Source organism: Acinonyx jubatus, chromosome A1 (genome assembly GCF_027475565.1).
Source record: "Acinonyx jubatus isolate Ajub_Pintada_27869175 chromosome A1, VMU_Ajub_asm_v1.0, whole genome shotgun sequence".
In the NCBI taxonomy this organism is placed as follows: domain Eukaryota; kingdom Metazoa; phylum Chordata; class Mammalia; order Carnivora; family Felidae; genus Acinonyx; species Acinonyx jubatus.
The window spans coordinates 13,945,965-13,959,828 of NC_069380.1; the positions used below are offsets into that span (position 1 = coordinate 13,945,965).

The 13,864-nt window shown below is 32.9% G+C and overlaps 1 protein-coding gene across 11 annotated transcripts in view; it reads left to right on the top strand.

The window, feature by feature from the left end:
* Positions 1–13,864, top strand: part of NBEA (neurobeachin) — a 676,718-nt gene that overhangs the window by 253,143 nt on the left and 409,711 nt on the right. For 10 of the 11 annotated variants that reach the window (XM_053214308.1, XM_053214315.1, XM_053214324.1 and 7 more), the window contains 2 exons: positions 9,634–9,788; positions 12,020–12,146. In XM_053214308.1, coding sequence (XP_053070283.1) covers positions 9,634–9,788; positions 12,020–12,146 — 282 coding nt within the window. The remainder of the gene's footprint in view (positions 1–9,633; positions 9,789–12,019; positions 12,147–13,864) is intronic. The other variant, XM_053214322.1, reaches the window with a different exon arrangement.

The window sequence follows — 13,864 nt, forward strand, 5'->3', positions numbered from 1 at the left end:
TGAGTATATGTAAACATATGCATGTAAGTATCTGTAATTGTATACATCTATAAAATTGTTATAACTTAATTTAGGGTTATAAAAATTTTGTGTTCCGCTTTTAAATTATATATTTAACTTTTCTTAAAATACAAAACAGTAAGTACAGAGAATTATTGTGATTTGCATAAGAGAATCCGATGAAATAAAAATTAATTTAAATATTTTTGTTTTAATTTGGATTATTGTTAGAACAGTTTTTTCATTAAAACTTAACAGAGCTATCACTTGAGTGCCAGTATTCTCAGCTATTCAGAATTTATTACACTTTTGTGAGTATGGCTTTAAAAAAATAGAGCTTTCCATTTGTTCTTGGTAGCATTTGTGCAAAGTGCAATGGGAGTGGAATCATTATTCTAAATTGCATAAGTAGAAATGAAATCGAGGCACACAAAGCATATTTCAATTCTTTTTAGGAAAAGGGTCTCTAGTGTAGTTAATATATGCAGTAGCTCAAGTACTATCAAATGTAAATGATGAGGTGATATTGATGAAAGGAGGGGATTGAGGTCTCAGGGGGCGCTGATGACGGATTGAACAGAAGCGGCCTTGCACTGCACGTAACTCAAGTCTGTCGTCTTCACTGCTCAAAGCCATAATGGGAGGTGGCAGTCTGAAATGAGTTGCCACGGCAAAGAGTATTATTTTTGAAATGCTTTCACACAAATCACTAGGCCCTGCATACAACTTAGTTTCATGCTTTAATGTCATCAGGAGGCACAAATTGGTGTGTCTAATTGTTTGCCACCTGCCAGCAAAATGAGCTGCCAGCCAGCCAGACGGGTTTGATTGTCTGTCAGCCATTCAATAGATTGAGAGTGACAACATCAAAAATTTTACTTCAAACTCTAGAGCTTTGAGCAGCTTTTCAGAGACATCATCCCCACAAGTGCTTCTGGACAACTGCATTTTTCAATTATATTTCCAATATATTGCTACCATTTGCCTTATCTGTCTTAAGGTACCTATAATTATATTATGAAGTATATAAACATATTTCTGAAGCACTAAAGTCTGAAATCCAAGTTATAACATGTCTTTTAACATCAGATTGAATTCCTTGAAAATAGGATCCAAGATGACAGGCCTTAGAAGCAAAGTCCTGAATACTACCAGTTTCAAACACAGAATTATCATGGGTCTTACCCTACCAATAATATGTTTTTCATTTTTATCTTTAGTTGGAAAATAGCTATAGACTCAGTTGCTCGTTTCTTTGTAACTAGATCATACTTCCTAATAACACTGTGTAATCCCAGTGGAGATCACCTAGGATTTTACTTTTGTTAGCCAATAGTTTTTTGGTTTTATTGCAAACATGCTAACAATGTATTCCTTATACTCATTCTATACTGTAAATTTGAGAATAGCTTCCTAAAACTGATGTAATTTGACTTATATTAACTTATGTTCCACATGGGGTGTTTCTCCCCACTTGGGATGTAGCATTTATGAATTTCAGTTGTGAATTTTATACTATTGTTTTCTTTAGGTAGATTACAACATCAAATTTTAGAAACATTTAGATTTACCTAACATAAAACATTTTCTGTCAGTATTATTTTACCAGATTGTATTATGAGATATTATATAAATATTCTTATCTATGTATCTGGAAAGTGCTGATTCTTTTTCTCTCATTTCTTCCAGTCATCATCTGTGCACATTTACGTATATGTCGGATTATACACTTGAGTGGCCCTAGCAAATGTGTATCTATGAATTGTAAAGCACTAAAACTGCTAGAGATTCTCTAGTACTGTTTTATAGTGAAGAAATACTATGTATATGGAGGAAATACGATTATGAAATGACAACATTATCATGGTTTTATTTCTAACAGAAGCGCTTTAATAATCATAGAACACACAAGTCAAGTTACAAAGTTCTCCAACAATAGTGTCTCTTTGGATAGATCTAAATATAGATCTGTAGTCATAAAACATTCTAGCTGAGCTGTATTTCTTCCGCATTAGTGCCTGTGTAACTTTTAGGTTGGGGTAATGCTTTTCTCTAAAACCACCGATTAAGCTTTATCCTATCTTTTATGTTAAAATGTAATTTTGTATATCCACATGATTTTAATCTTTTGAGAACTTAGTATATATCTATGATTTAGATCAGTCTTAATTCCCCAGGGATTTCTAAGATTATTTTCCCCCTCTAAGTTGGACAAAAGACACACACACACACACACACACACACACACACACACACACACACACACACAAAGGCAGAGGACAATATGCTTCTCCATACATTTTAACTGTTACTATGTTTTAGAAAATTGTTTTATGCCTAGGATATCACATAAAACCTACAATTGTATTACTTCTCTAACAAACATTGATCTTACATGTTTATATTTCATCCCTTTTGATTGTATAATCCCACTTATGTTTGAATTACTAGGTTGGATAAGTTTGGGCAAACGAGTCTGTATATTTTCTCCCTAAAACTTTCAATTTCCTTGCTTTCAAGTGTTTTATTCTCTGAAAAAGAAAATCTCTAAAATACAAATTAAAAAAAGCAAGATCGATAGCCTTCATATTATTAAACCTAAAGTACAAGGTGAGGCCAGCTATTTTCTCGCTAGCTTTTTAAAATTAACCTTTTTAACATTAGTGCTAAAGATGACAGTTTAGGAAAGATAATAAAAAATATGTTTGCTAGACATGATGGGATCTTCCTAAATTGGTTTAAATTTATAAGAAATTGTAATCACTGCTGAGGACTTCAATTTCTGTTCCTATAGTCTCCTAATTTTTGTGAAGTGTTTTGCTTGTATCACTTAAAAGATGAACAAGTAATTTTAAGCCAAATTGATTAAAAGTCTGCCAGCCTTTACATTTTGAAGTTTCTGTGTTATCTAGCTACTGAAATTCCAGCTTTTATTATTCTCCAAGTGTCCTGGGTATGTTATTTTAAGGCCAAGTGCTAGAAGATGCAGTTTTGACCGAGCATGATTATATCCTAATATCCCCAATGTTGTTGCTTTTGTCTCCTCTGGCATTTACACAGACAATTCAGTGAACTGAAAAAAGTATCTCTCTTTAAAGGGTAGGTTAATGGAATACTCGATTATTTCTTATACACATTTTTTCATTGGAATTCTAAATATTTCATACAATAGAGGCATATAAAGCATGAAAATATCATAGCAGTAACCTTGTGATTTCTGATGAGCTACAGTAAATTGTAATATTGCCCTAAAATCAGTGGTAAATTGTTTTTTTCCTAAGCTTCAGCTTTCTCTTTCAAGATAAATGTTTAACATTTATATAAGCCTTGTTAGGGAAGAGTGTTAATCTTAAAATTAGGGAAACTGGGTATTAATAATCAATCTGTTTGTAATTAGTTGTGTGATGTGACTTTTATTCTCTTTGGTTCTCTGGGACTCAGTACCTCAGCATGTAAAATGATGCATTATTTCTTTGAAAAATCCCATAAATTTCCAAAATCCTATAATAAATGATGACCTTGTAATAGTCTCACAAAAAGTAGCAGGTACTTATTGTTGACTTTGGTTAAAGACTTGAATCCTAGAAAAGATAGGACATGTCCATTCCCAAAGCTATCACCTCACTTTAGGCCCTCAGTATCTCTCAAGTGGATTCTTTCTCTTACCGCCTAACCGGCCTCACGATTTCCAGGTGCCCTTCCACTTTCCAATGTATTTTCCACAATTATGCCAGACTCAGTTTCCTTAAATGAAAAACTGACTAAAAATTCTGAAATAATTTTTACTTATCACAAAATAAAAGGTGAACTTCTTAGTTTGGAATGTCCTCACATTTTACTAGTCATAAGATCTGTTTTTTAGTCTGCTTAGTCTACTATGTTTTTTCCTATCTCTTTGCCTCACTAAAGTTTTACTATTGAATTTTTCTCCTCTTGGCTAATTCCCATTGATACTTTTAGCTTCAGCTCACTGTTCCATGATAATGCACATACTTTAGTTCCTGAAAGATCCTGTGCATAACTGATAAGAGCAACTAATGAAATATATTGCACAGTTGATTTGTTTTCTTGTATTTCCTCCAAGTATCTCTAAGGCATGGGTTATGTCTTACTTTCTTTTTATCCTTCCAACTTGTCAGTGAAGTATTCCTTTAACCTGTCAGTGCTCAGTAAGTGTAAAAGAGTAGGGAAAGGGAACAGAAGAAAGAAAGGGATCCTTGTAGGGTGCCACAAATGATTATAAAACCAATTTGCCTTGATGAGTCACTGTTGAAAATCCCTTATCTTCACTATGTCACTTTATACATAGGATACATTTTGAAGTATACTGATAAGGTAGTAACCTTTTTACAAAATTCACAGAACTGATTAATGGGTACCCCAAGATGCTGTCCTTGAACTATTTCTCCTATCCATTTGCACTCATTTCTTTGGTGATTTCATTCACTTTCCTGGCATTAAATAGAATATGTGCTGATGATTCTGAAATTTATGTCTCACCCTAGTCCTCTCTCCTAAACTAGAGACTTAGCTCTCCAGTTGCTTATTCAGCATCACTATTTGGGTGATTAATAACTGCTCCAACCGTATTTGTCCCTGTCTTAGCGAATGGCAGCTCTTCCCTTCATGTTGCTTAAGGAAAAAACTCTTTACATCATCTTTGACTTTTCTCTCACACCCAATCCAGTCTTCTGCAAATCCTGTTTGCTCTGCTTACTTAATATAGTCAAAATTTGCTTTTTCACCACTTTTATTTTGCCATTCTGATCCTAACTACCATCATTTCTTGCTTGATTATTATAGTAAACCCCTAAGTAAGTCTTCCTCCACTTGCCACTCCCTTTAAGTTTATTCTCAATACAACAGCCAGGATGGTCCTGCTTAATCTAAGATCATATTTTCTCCTTGTTCATAAGCTTTCAAAGGCTTCTTATCCCACTCTGAGAAAACCCCGATGTCTTTACAGTGGACTACAGGGACCCATGATCTGAGCCCCTTTTACTTCTCTAGTCTCATCTCTTAATAAGTCTCCACATCTTCTAGATTCATACTAGCCTTCTTCCTGCTCTCTTTGCCTGTGACACTTTTATTCTCTTCCCTGAATGTCTTCATAGTTTGCTCCTTCCCCCTTCAGTGTTTCCTGAAATGCTACTTTATTTAGTGAGTCCTTTCTTAGCCACCCTTCTAGTAATTCTCCTTATTTCTGTCTACGTTTTATTGTTTTCACAGCATATACTGTTTACTATATTTCCCATATACTATATTTACTCCCATATACTATATTTACTCATTCATGTTATTGTATCTTCTCTCTCTCCCTATTGGAATGTAAGTTCCATGAAGGCAGAGATTTTGTCTCTTCTATATATCACTATATCTAAGAATTTAGAACCACCTCTCATGCATCATAGCGCTCAATACAATAAATATTTGTTTAATGAAAGAATGAATGAATCGTAGGTCACACCCCCAAATCTTTGCATTTGGGATAGGATGAATTCAAAGACAGAAAAATTTACACTTATATGTGTTATATATCACTCAGTGTATTACAAAACATAGTTAACCCCTCAATGGAATATTTTGTTAAAGTGAGTTAGACTGAATAATTTCTTGGCTTGTGCTATTTTGATGATAACCTTTACAATCTTGGAATATGTGTGAGTTTTATGTAGTACAAAAAAATCATCTACTTTATAGTTTGCAGTCTTAAGGTATGGAACAGAAATGTGAAATTGTGTGGAAAAACATGGAAAGAATTTTCTTAAGATAGAAAAATGCAGTTGGTAAAGTGTGTGTAGTACAGAGGATTGTAAGTATGCATCTGTGTGAATAGCAGATCTAGAAGGAAAGTGGAATATGTTAATAGTTTAGATTAATAGCTCTTGACTCTTTGTGGCTATATTTTTGAAATACGGGTAAGAATTATATGTTCACCCTATAAAAAGGGTATGTACTTCAAATTTTGTGTCTATTTAGGGTATGTATTCGGGTACCCATTAGATTCAAAATGGGTAACCCCAGTGGTTACATAGACTACTAGGGAAGCCTTTTAATGTAGGTAGAACTGGTTAACATGTTGAGTAATAATGTGATGAAAATTTTGTAAGAGCTGAAAATGTCAGTTTTCACATATAAGTAATTGCAAATATATAATATTCCAAAAAATGAATGTGTTATGAACACATTCATAAGTGTACAGTTTCAAATTATTTGTCAAAATAGATTGTTAGGACAGAGAATGGTTTGAGGTATTAAGGAATGGGTAGTGTCGATGAAGAAATTATATTAAGGATAAGAATGTACAGTACTCTGATTCTAGTAAACAATCCGGCCGTTATAATCAATGGAGAAATAGTGGACTGCTTAAAGTTGTAGGCTGAGAAAGAGGAATTAGTCAAATCCAGCATCCCACCTCTCTCAACACAGCCCTGGTGACATCATCATCCTAGTCATGAACACATCAGTAGTTGGAAATGGAAGCTCATAAAATTTCCTAGAGATTCTTCCTCCTGTTGGCCTTAATTTGATATGGAGATATATAGGTGTTTCCTCTTTTATCCTTTGCATATACACATAGGATGAAATATGAATACACATGAAATATGTATGTGTGTGTGTGTGTGTATAAAACATTCCTTCAGATTTTTAAAAATTGGTGTAATTTTTTTATACCTTTTCACTATTATTTTCTAGTTTCTCAGCCTTCCCTCACATGACTTATTTTCTAGATCTGCTGTCATCCTAACTATTCTCTTATGGACATGATGCTGTTTATCATTATTCTTAAAATATGATACCTAAAACAGCACCTAGGGTTTTGTTTATGAGGTCTGACAATCACAAAGCATATGCTTCTTTCATATTGCCTACTGTTGCTGATGCAGACCCAGACTGCATCAGCACTTTGGGGAGCCATAGCAATAGTAACGATAGCTAAAATGTATTGATCACTGGGGCGCCTGGGTGGCGCAGTCGGTTAAGCGTCCGACTTCAGCCAGGTCACGATCTCACGGTCCTTGAGTTCGAGCCCCGCGTCAGGCTCTGGGCTGATGGCTCAGAGCCTGGAGCCTGTTTCTGATTCTGTGTCTCCCTCTCTCTCTGCCCCTCCCCCATTCATGCTCTGTCTCTCTCTGTCCCAAAAATAAATAAACGTTGAAAAAAAAATTTTTTTTTAATGTATTGATCACTTATGATATTTCAGGCAAAGTGCTAAATATTTTATATGTATTATATTCTTTTATCTTTTTTAACAATATTATGAAGTACAAACAATCATGAGTCTCATTTTAAAGGTGAGGAGAATGGAGCATAGAGAGATTTACTTGCCTAATACCACATGGCTAGTAATTGTTGGAGGTAGAATTCTAACTCAGGTCTGCAGGTCATTTAAAAATGGATTTTTAGTCACTCACTGTGCTACTATATTTATATGTTGCACTAGCAGACTTTACTGTGAATGAATGGAGGCTTTTATAGTTTTCAGTTTTTTTGTAGTTTGGCATTAATGTTGTTTGCATTTTTTTATAAGCCATCACTACAGGTTGTTGAGATTAAATTTTTTTCCTTTATTCATATAACTAATTTTTCTCAATACATTTTGAATAGTCTCAGCACTTGACAAGATGCCTATTAGTAGTCTGTTGTAGAGTTTTTGCCCAAAGTTGGTGATGACCTATTAAGTGAGAATTTTTGGTAATAGCTTTCCTATGATCTACAGATCTGTCTCACAACACTATAAAACAGCCTGTGTTTCTTATTTTATCCCCAGGGATTTTAATGAGTTGTAGAAAAAAGGTATTATAGTTACTAATGACTTTTTTCAAATCAAGAATTGATTTGGATAGCCAGTGAAATAGTGCATCTCAACATTAGTTTAGGAGTTTAGAGAAGAGTTTTGATGATAAACCCAAAATACTAGTTTTTTTTTTTTTTTCTATTCATAGATGAGTATAACTTGATACCTTATATGATGTAGGCAGAGAATTATTTCACTTTACCCAATGGTAATAATTACTAACATCTATAAGACATCTTATACTTGAAAAACCCTTTTAAATATATTCTAATTTAATTTCCCCAGTTATAGGTAAATGACATTCATCTTGCCATTTTTGCAATAAGAAACTGAAATTTAAAATCACACAACTTGAGAGTGATTTAGATCTCAAGACTTAGTCTTCTCGCTCCACATCCTGTATTCTTTCCATAATGTTAAACTGCTTCTCAGTGTTGTAAATGAAGGCATTAGATGAGGAATGGCCAGTGAAGGGGTTGAAAACATAAAGTGTGCCTTTGGTAATTAAATACGATATAATTGAGAGTTCAAGGTTGAGTCTAGTGAATTAGACTCCACCCATAAAAAGAAAAGAAGAAAAAATCCAGAAAGAGATAATGAAGAAATTTTTGACACAGTAAAATTATTTAAGATTATAATACTTTTCGTCACAAAAATGTTTTAAGTACTCCTAAAATTGATAGTAATAATTCTTATAAATTTAGATTTTTGACATTGAAGAAATCCTTAAAGACATCAACATAAGTGTTTCTATGAAAAAAAAAGTTATTAAGGAAATTTAAGCCATAGACTTACTAGAGAATGAGCCATTGATATAATTTCTTTTAAGTAGAGATTTTTAATGGGAAAATTAAAAAAAATAAATGTATATAGGTACATTAAAAAGAACTGGTTTAGATTGAAGAATTTTGTACTGTCAGTCACTAGCTATCAAAGCATTACATTTGAGCTGACAACATCTTATACATCCACTTTCTAGATGAAAAGTTCAATGATGGTTGAGTAACCCTGGTAAGTATTTTTTCTATGAAACCTCAGTGGTATAAACTTTGAGAAGAATGAAGTTTCAGTACTTGGAAATAAAGATATTTATTTTGCTAGATAGTTTATCTTTTTAAATGACTGTTATTTATTATTTAAGGTTAACACAATGTCAAGTTCAGAAATTTTTTTGTGAAATTCATCTAAATATGCTAAAAAAAACATGGGAAACTCCTGTGTTCAAAATGTCAAGGCCTAAAAGATCTTTAACTGAGTGTCTTATGTATCATCTTAGTTCCTTTTCATTATAACAACTGTGAAAAACAACTAAGTTTTTTTCAGAAAAATAAAGTATAATTTTACTATGCCGTTAGATGTTACTCAGTATTCCTTGTTTCATTTTTAGGTTTACTATGAAGAAGCTTCAGAATTTGGCTTTCAGAATGTTTTTTTATGTTTTTATGACAACTTTACACATGGAGAATATAGTACAGATAAGAAGGATATTTTATGCATATTTTCCAAAAAAAAAACCCCTGCGTATGCAAAATATTCTAACTTGAGCACACATTTTTCCAGTTTTTCCAGATTCATGATTATAGCCAATGCCATCTTAAGAAAGGTTTGCAAACTCCAGATTCTACATAAATATTTGCCAAATGAATTAAAGTCAACACACTTCACAGTATATCCTAATGTTCATAACCTTTTCACCATTGAAATTGGGCTCAGAAGTTAAAGAAAAAGAAAGAAAAGACAATTGAATGGTGACTATATATATAATCTGCCACAGCAAGTTTGGATTTCATCTTAAGCATTGTGTTTGTTATTTTCCATCACTTCTTTCTTTGCAGGAGTGTCGTGGTGCCTGTTAAGAAACCACCTCCCGGTAGTTTGGCTGTAACCACTGTGGGAGCCACTGCTGCTGGAAGTGGGCTGACAACAGGCAGTACCTCCAATATATTTGCTGCTACTGGAGCTACACCAAAAAGTATGATTAATACAACAGGTATTGTCCTTATATATTTTTGTGATACCTCATCTTTTTCTTTCTGTTTTCTAGATCTTCATTTTTCTGCTTATTTGATCTTAAAAAATTAAAATACCCTGATCATTTAAGATAATCATAGTCTTTAAGAAGGTTCTACTTTTTGTTACTACCTTTCAGAATTTGTACTTCTAAGACATATTTTTCAGTGGTCATTTTAGAGGGCACTGTTGGTTTTTGTTTTGAGTCTTCTCAAAACACAGTGCTATTTACTTTCAAAGTTAAATCAGATTGGTCAAAGGTATTTGGGGAGCAAAACCAAAAGATGATTTGAATGCTGAAGTTTGATATGTAAAAATTAGTAAATGTATCAAGAAGATCACTAAATATGTTAGTAACAGAAAATAAATTTAGTGACGTTTACTGGTTGAATCCTAATGTATGTTTTTTGCTAAATTCTCTAAGGAAAGGCAGAGCTCCCCGAAGAACCTTGACGATATGCAAGAGCCTCAACTTGATGGGGAAAAAAATGCATGTGAATAAGAAACATTATTTGACATTGAGTTAATTTATATTCTTAGAATACAGTTGTATCCAATTCATTGTCCAACATTTTCCTAATGATTCTAGGAACAGAAAATTCCAAATCACTACAAATTTTAAAAGCCTGCCTAAAATAACCTTATTTTTTGTAAATTTCCATAAATGTTCCTGTTGATTATTAGCTAAATAAATCCTTACCCAAATCTTTGTGATTCCATTTTAGGTATTTATACAACGCAAGATGATCCCTGACTTTTCTTCCCTGACTATAGTAGCCTTCTCTTCTCCAAACTGTATAGCTTTGAACTTTTCCATCTATTATCATTACTTAGATTCTTCCCATTTTTATTAATTTCATAGCTCTTCTATGTGCTTTCTGTATCTATCTTGTTTATCATACCACCTGAGTCTGACATATCATGAACAGCACATTTATGGGGTTGTAGTAAGTAGAATGTACTCTATCAAGCATATTTATGTTAGCAAATAAACATTATTAGTGGCATTGTATTAAATCTTTGATTTATCTATATTATAAGTAAATATATATATAAAGTATAAAGTTTTTCTATACATTTTATAATCTTATTCTTTATACTCATTCTGCTTTCTAGAAATAGGAAGAAACATATTTTTCTTTTACCAAAATATACATCAAAAAAAGGGTTGAAATTTTTTAAATATGCCAGTGTAGTAGAAAGAAGTCTACATTTGGTGTCTATTGAATAGGTCCTTATTTTTAAGAGATAGGTTAAAGGAAAATTAAATTACTTATTTTTAATCTTTGTGTGAAACAAGTTATGGTATTTTATTATAATGTCTATTTTGTGAATTAATAGATGTTGGAAATGATGGTAGAAAAAGTTTAGTGATAGCATAAAGTGTATAATATTACAATGGAAAATAAAATGTAAGTAATTAAATATTCTCCTCGGAAATATATATAGACAGACAACGCCCACACATCCACATTTTGTATGCCAGCACCTGAACTGGGCCCACTGTACAGTTTAGATTTTGGCAATTAGATGCTATACAAAGGTTGTAGCAGAAATCCCAGTAAGCAATTCAGCTTTATGGGATTAGTGTGAGATAAGATAATATTTAGGAACACTAGATGTCCCTCAACTCCACAGCTCTTTAATGTACTTACATGGTGTGTTGTAGAAAAGTCTGTTCCAAAGTGGCATCTTCATATCGTTGAGGAGAACTCATTATTTTAAAATCAGGTACAATTATGTTCATTATAGCCCTTCTGAAAGCAATCATTGTATCAAAGTAAGCATTTGATGCTGCAGTGCCACAAATTTATGCTCAATTTATTGTAAACTGTATCTTAGTAAACACTAAAAATTTATAATATAGAAATAAAAACATAAATTTTTCGCATCTGAATTTGAATTGTTTTATCAGCCTCATTTGATCTAAAATTATTTTCATTTGTTGGTGTCTTTTATTTATACCCCATTTGTAATATGTAGTTCTGTTAGATTAGTATACGTAAATAAACTGGATTTTAATGCAACAGCTATTGTTTATACTTATCAAAAGTTATTAGTGTACTAATGGCCAAATGATTTTTTATTTATTGAATTCTGTTTTGACATTCAGATGAGTAAATCTTCAAAATCAGATAGTAATGATATAATGAAAATGGTTTTGTTAAACAAATTTATGTTTAAGGCTAAAAATTATTATTTTGGGAACAGGTGCCGTGGATTCAGGGTCCTCCTCCTCTTCCTCCTCTTCTAGTTTTGTAAATGGTGCTACCAGCAAAAACCTTCCAGCTGTACAAACTGTCGCTCCAATGCCAGAAGATTCGGCCGAAAACATGAGGTACACATAACTATTTGTTTATACTCATCTTACAACTCCACCCCTAAACATAGTGAAACAATACACAGTAAATACAAGGGTAGAGTTAAGAATTCTTGAAAATGGTTAGTTATGAATTTTGTGACTACGTTTCATAATTGTATTGTTTTGTTATTTTTGGCTAGTTACACATTGTATCAAAACTACTTACTACATTTCAGAGCCTAAATAGGGATCCTGAGTGACTTTCAGACATTGACTTTGCTGAATTTATAATCCATTGTCATATAACATGCTACTATTTTCAGTAATGTAAAAACATGCACAAATGGTGACGTGATAAAGTTGTGCATCTTTGCCGTGGCAACGAGAAGTTTAAAATACAGACTTTCAAAATAACTCTGCAAAGTTACATGTAATATAAAATATATGTAATTGGAACTTGAATAAACATTTTCCAATTACATGTACAGTATTATATATTACATATATATTCGTTTCATAAACAAATGAACAAACATTGCCTTTTTTATCATGATTAATAGATAAAAATTATTTATAGTAGCATGTCACAAAAACTCCTACAAGAGACTAGTCTACACTCTTAGAGTTAAATTGCACACACACAGGTATGTGTGTGTATTGACATTTCAAATTCAAGTATGACACAAATACAGAGTGTACAAGCTCAGTGAAGCAATGACGACACTCATGTTACCATCACCCAAGTGAAGAAGTGTAATGTTCCGGGTACCCCAGAAGCCCCACCTTGTGCTCATTCCCAGTCACGAATCTTGCTCCTCTTCAGATTCATAACCCTGACTTTTAATACCAGGTTAGCTTTGTCTTTCATGAGTTTTATGAAAATGGAATTGTAACGCATATATTCTCTTGTCTGTAGAGTCTTTTGTTCTGCATCGTATTTGTGAGATTCATCCATGTTGCATGTGGCAATAGTTTGTTTATTTTTATTCCATCTTTATTCCCTTGTGGGTGGATACTATAATTTATTAATCAATTTTACTGATGATGGGCATTGGGATTTTCTAGGTTTAGGCTACGACAAATAATGCTGCTTTATACACAATAATGCTGCTTGTACATTACTCTTCGGTGTACCACACATTTGCATGCACATCTGCTGGGTAAATAATGTGGAGTAGAGTGGAGTAGTATCGGTTTTATCAGATAATGCCAGATGGTTTTCCAAAGTGGATATGAAAGTTGACTACCTCAGCAGCGTATCAGCGTTCCTGTTTCTTCCTATCTTTAACGATACTTAGTACTGTCACTCTTACATTTTAACCATTTTGGTGGAAGTATCTCCCTGTATTTATAGTTTGCATTTTCCTGTGATTCATGGGGTTAAGCAACTTCTTACGTATTTATTGGTCTTTTGGTTTTACTGGTTTGTGGTTTGCCTATGGAAATCTCTTACCCATTTTTAAAAATTGAGTTGTTTTTCTTCTTGTTATTAATTTGTAAGGCCCTGTCCCTTTGAAGATTATATGTCATTCGTATATATATCTTCTTTCTGTGACTTTTCTATTCATTTATACGAGCTGTTTTGCTCCACAGAAGCTGTAATTTTACTAAAACTCAATCTGTCAACAAGTGCTTTTTCTGTTGTAGATGAAATCTTTGCCTACATTTCCCCCACCTTATCTTTTGGCTGCTTTGTTATTTTTCATATTTAGATGTATAGTCCATCCAGAATTGAGTTCTGTGTATTTAATAAG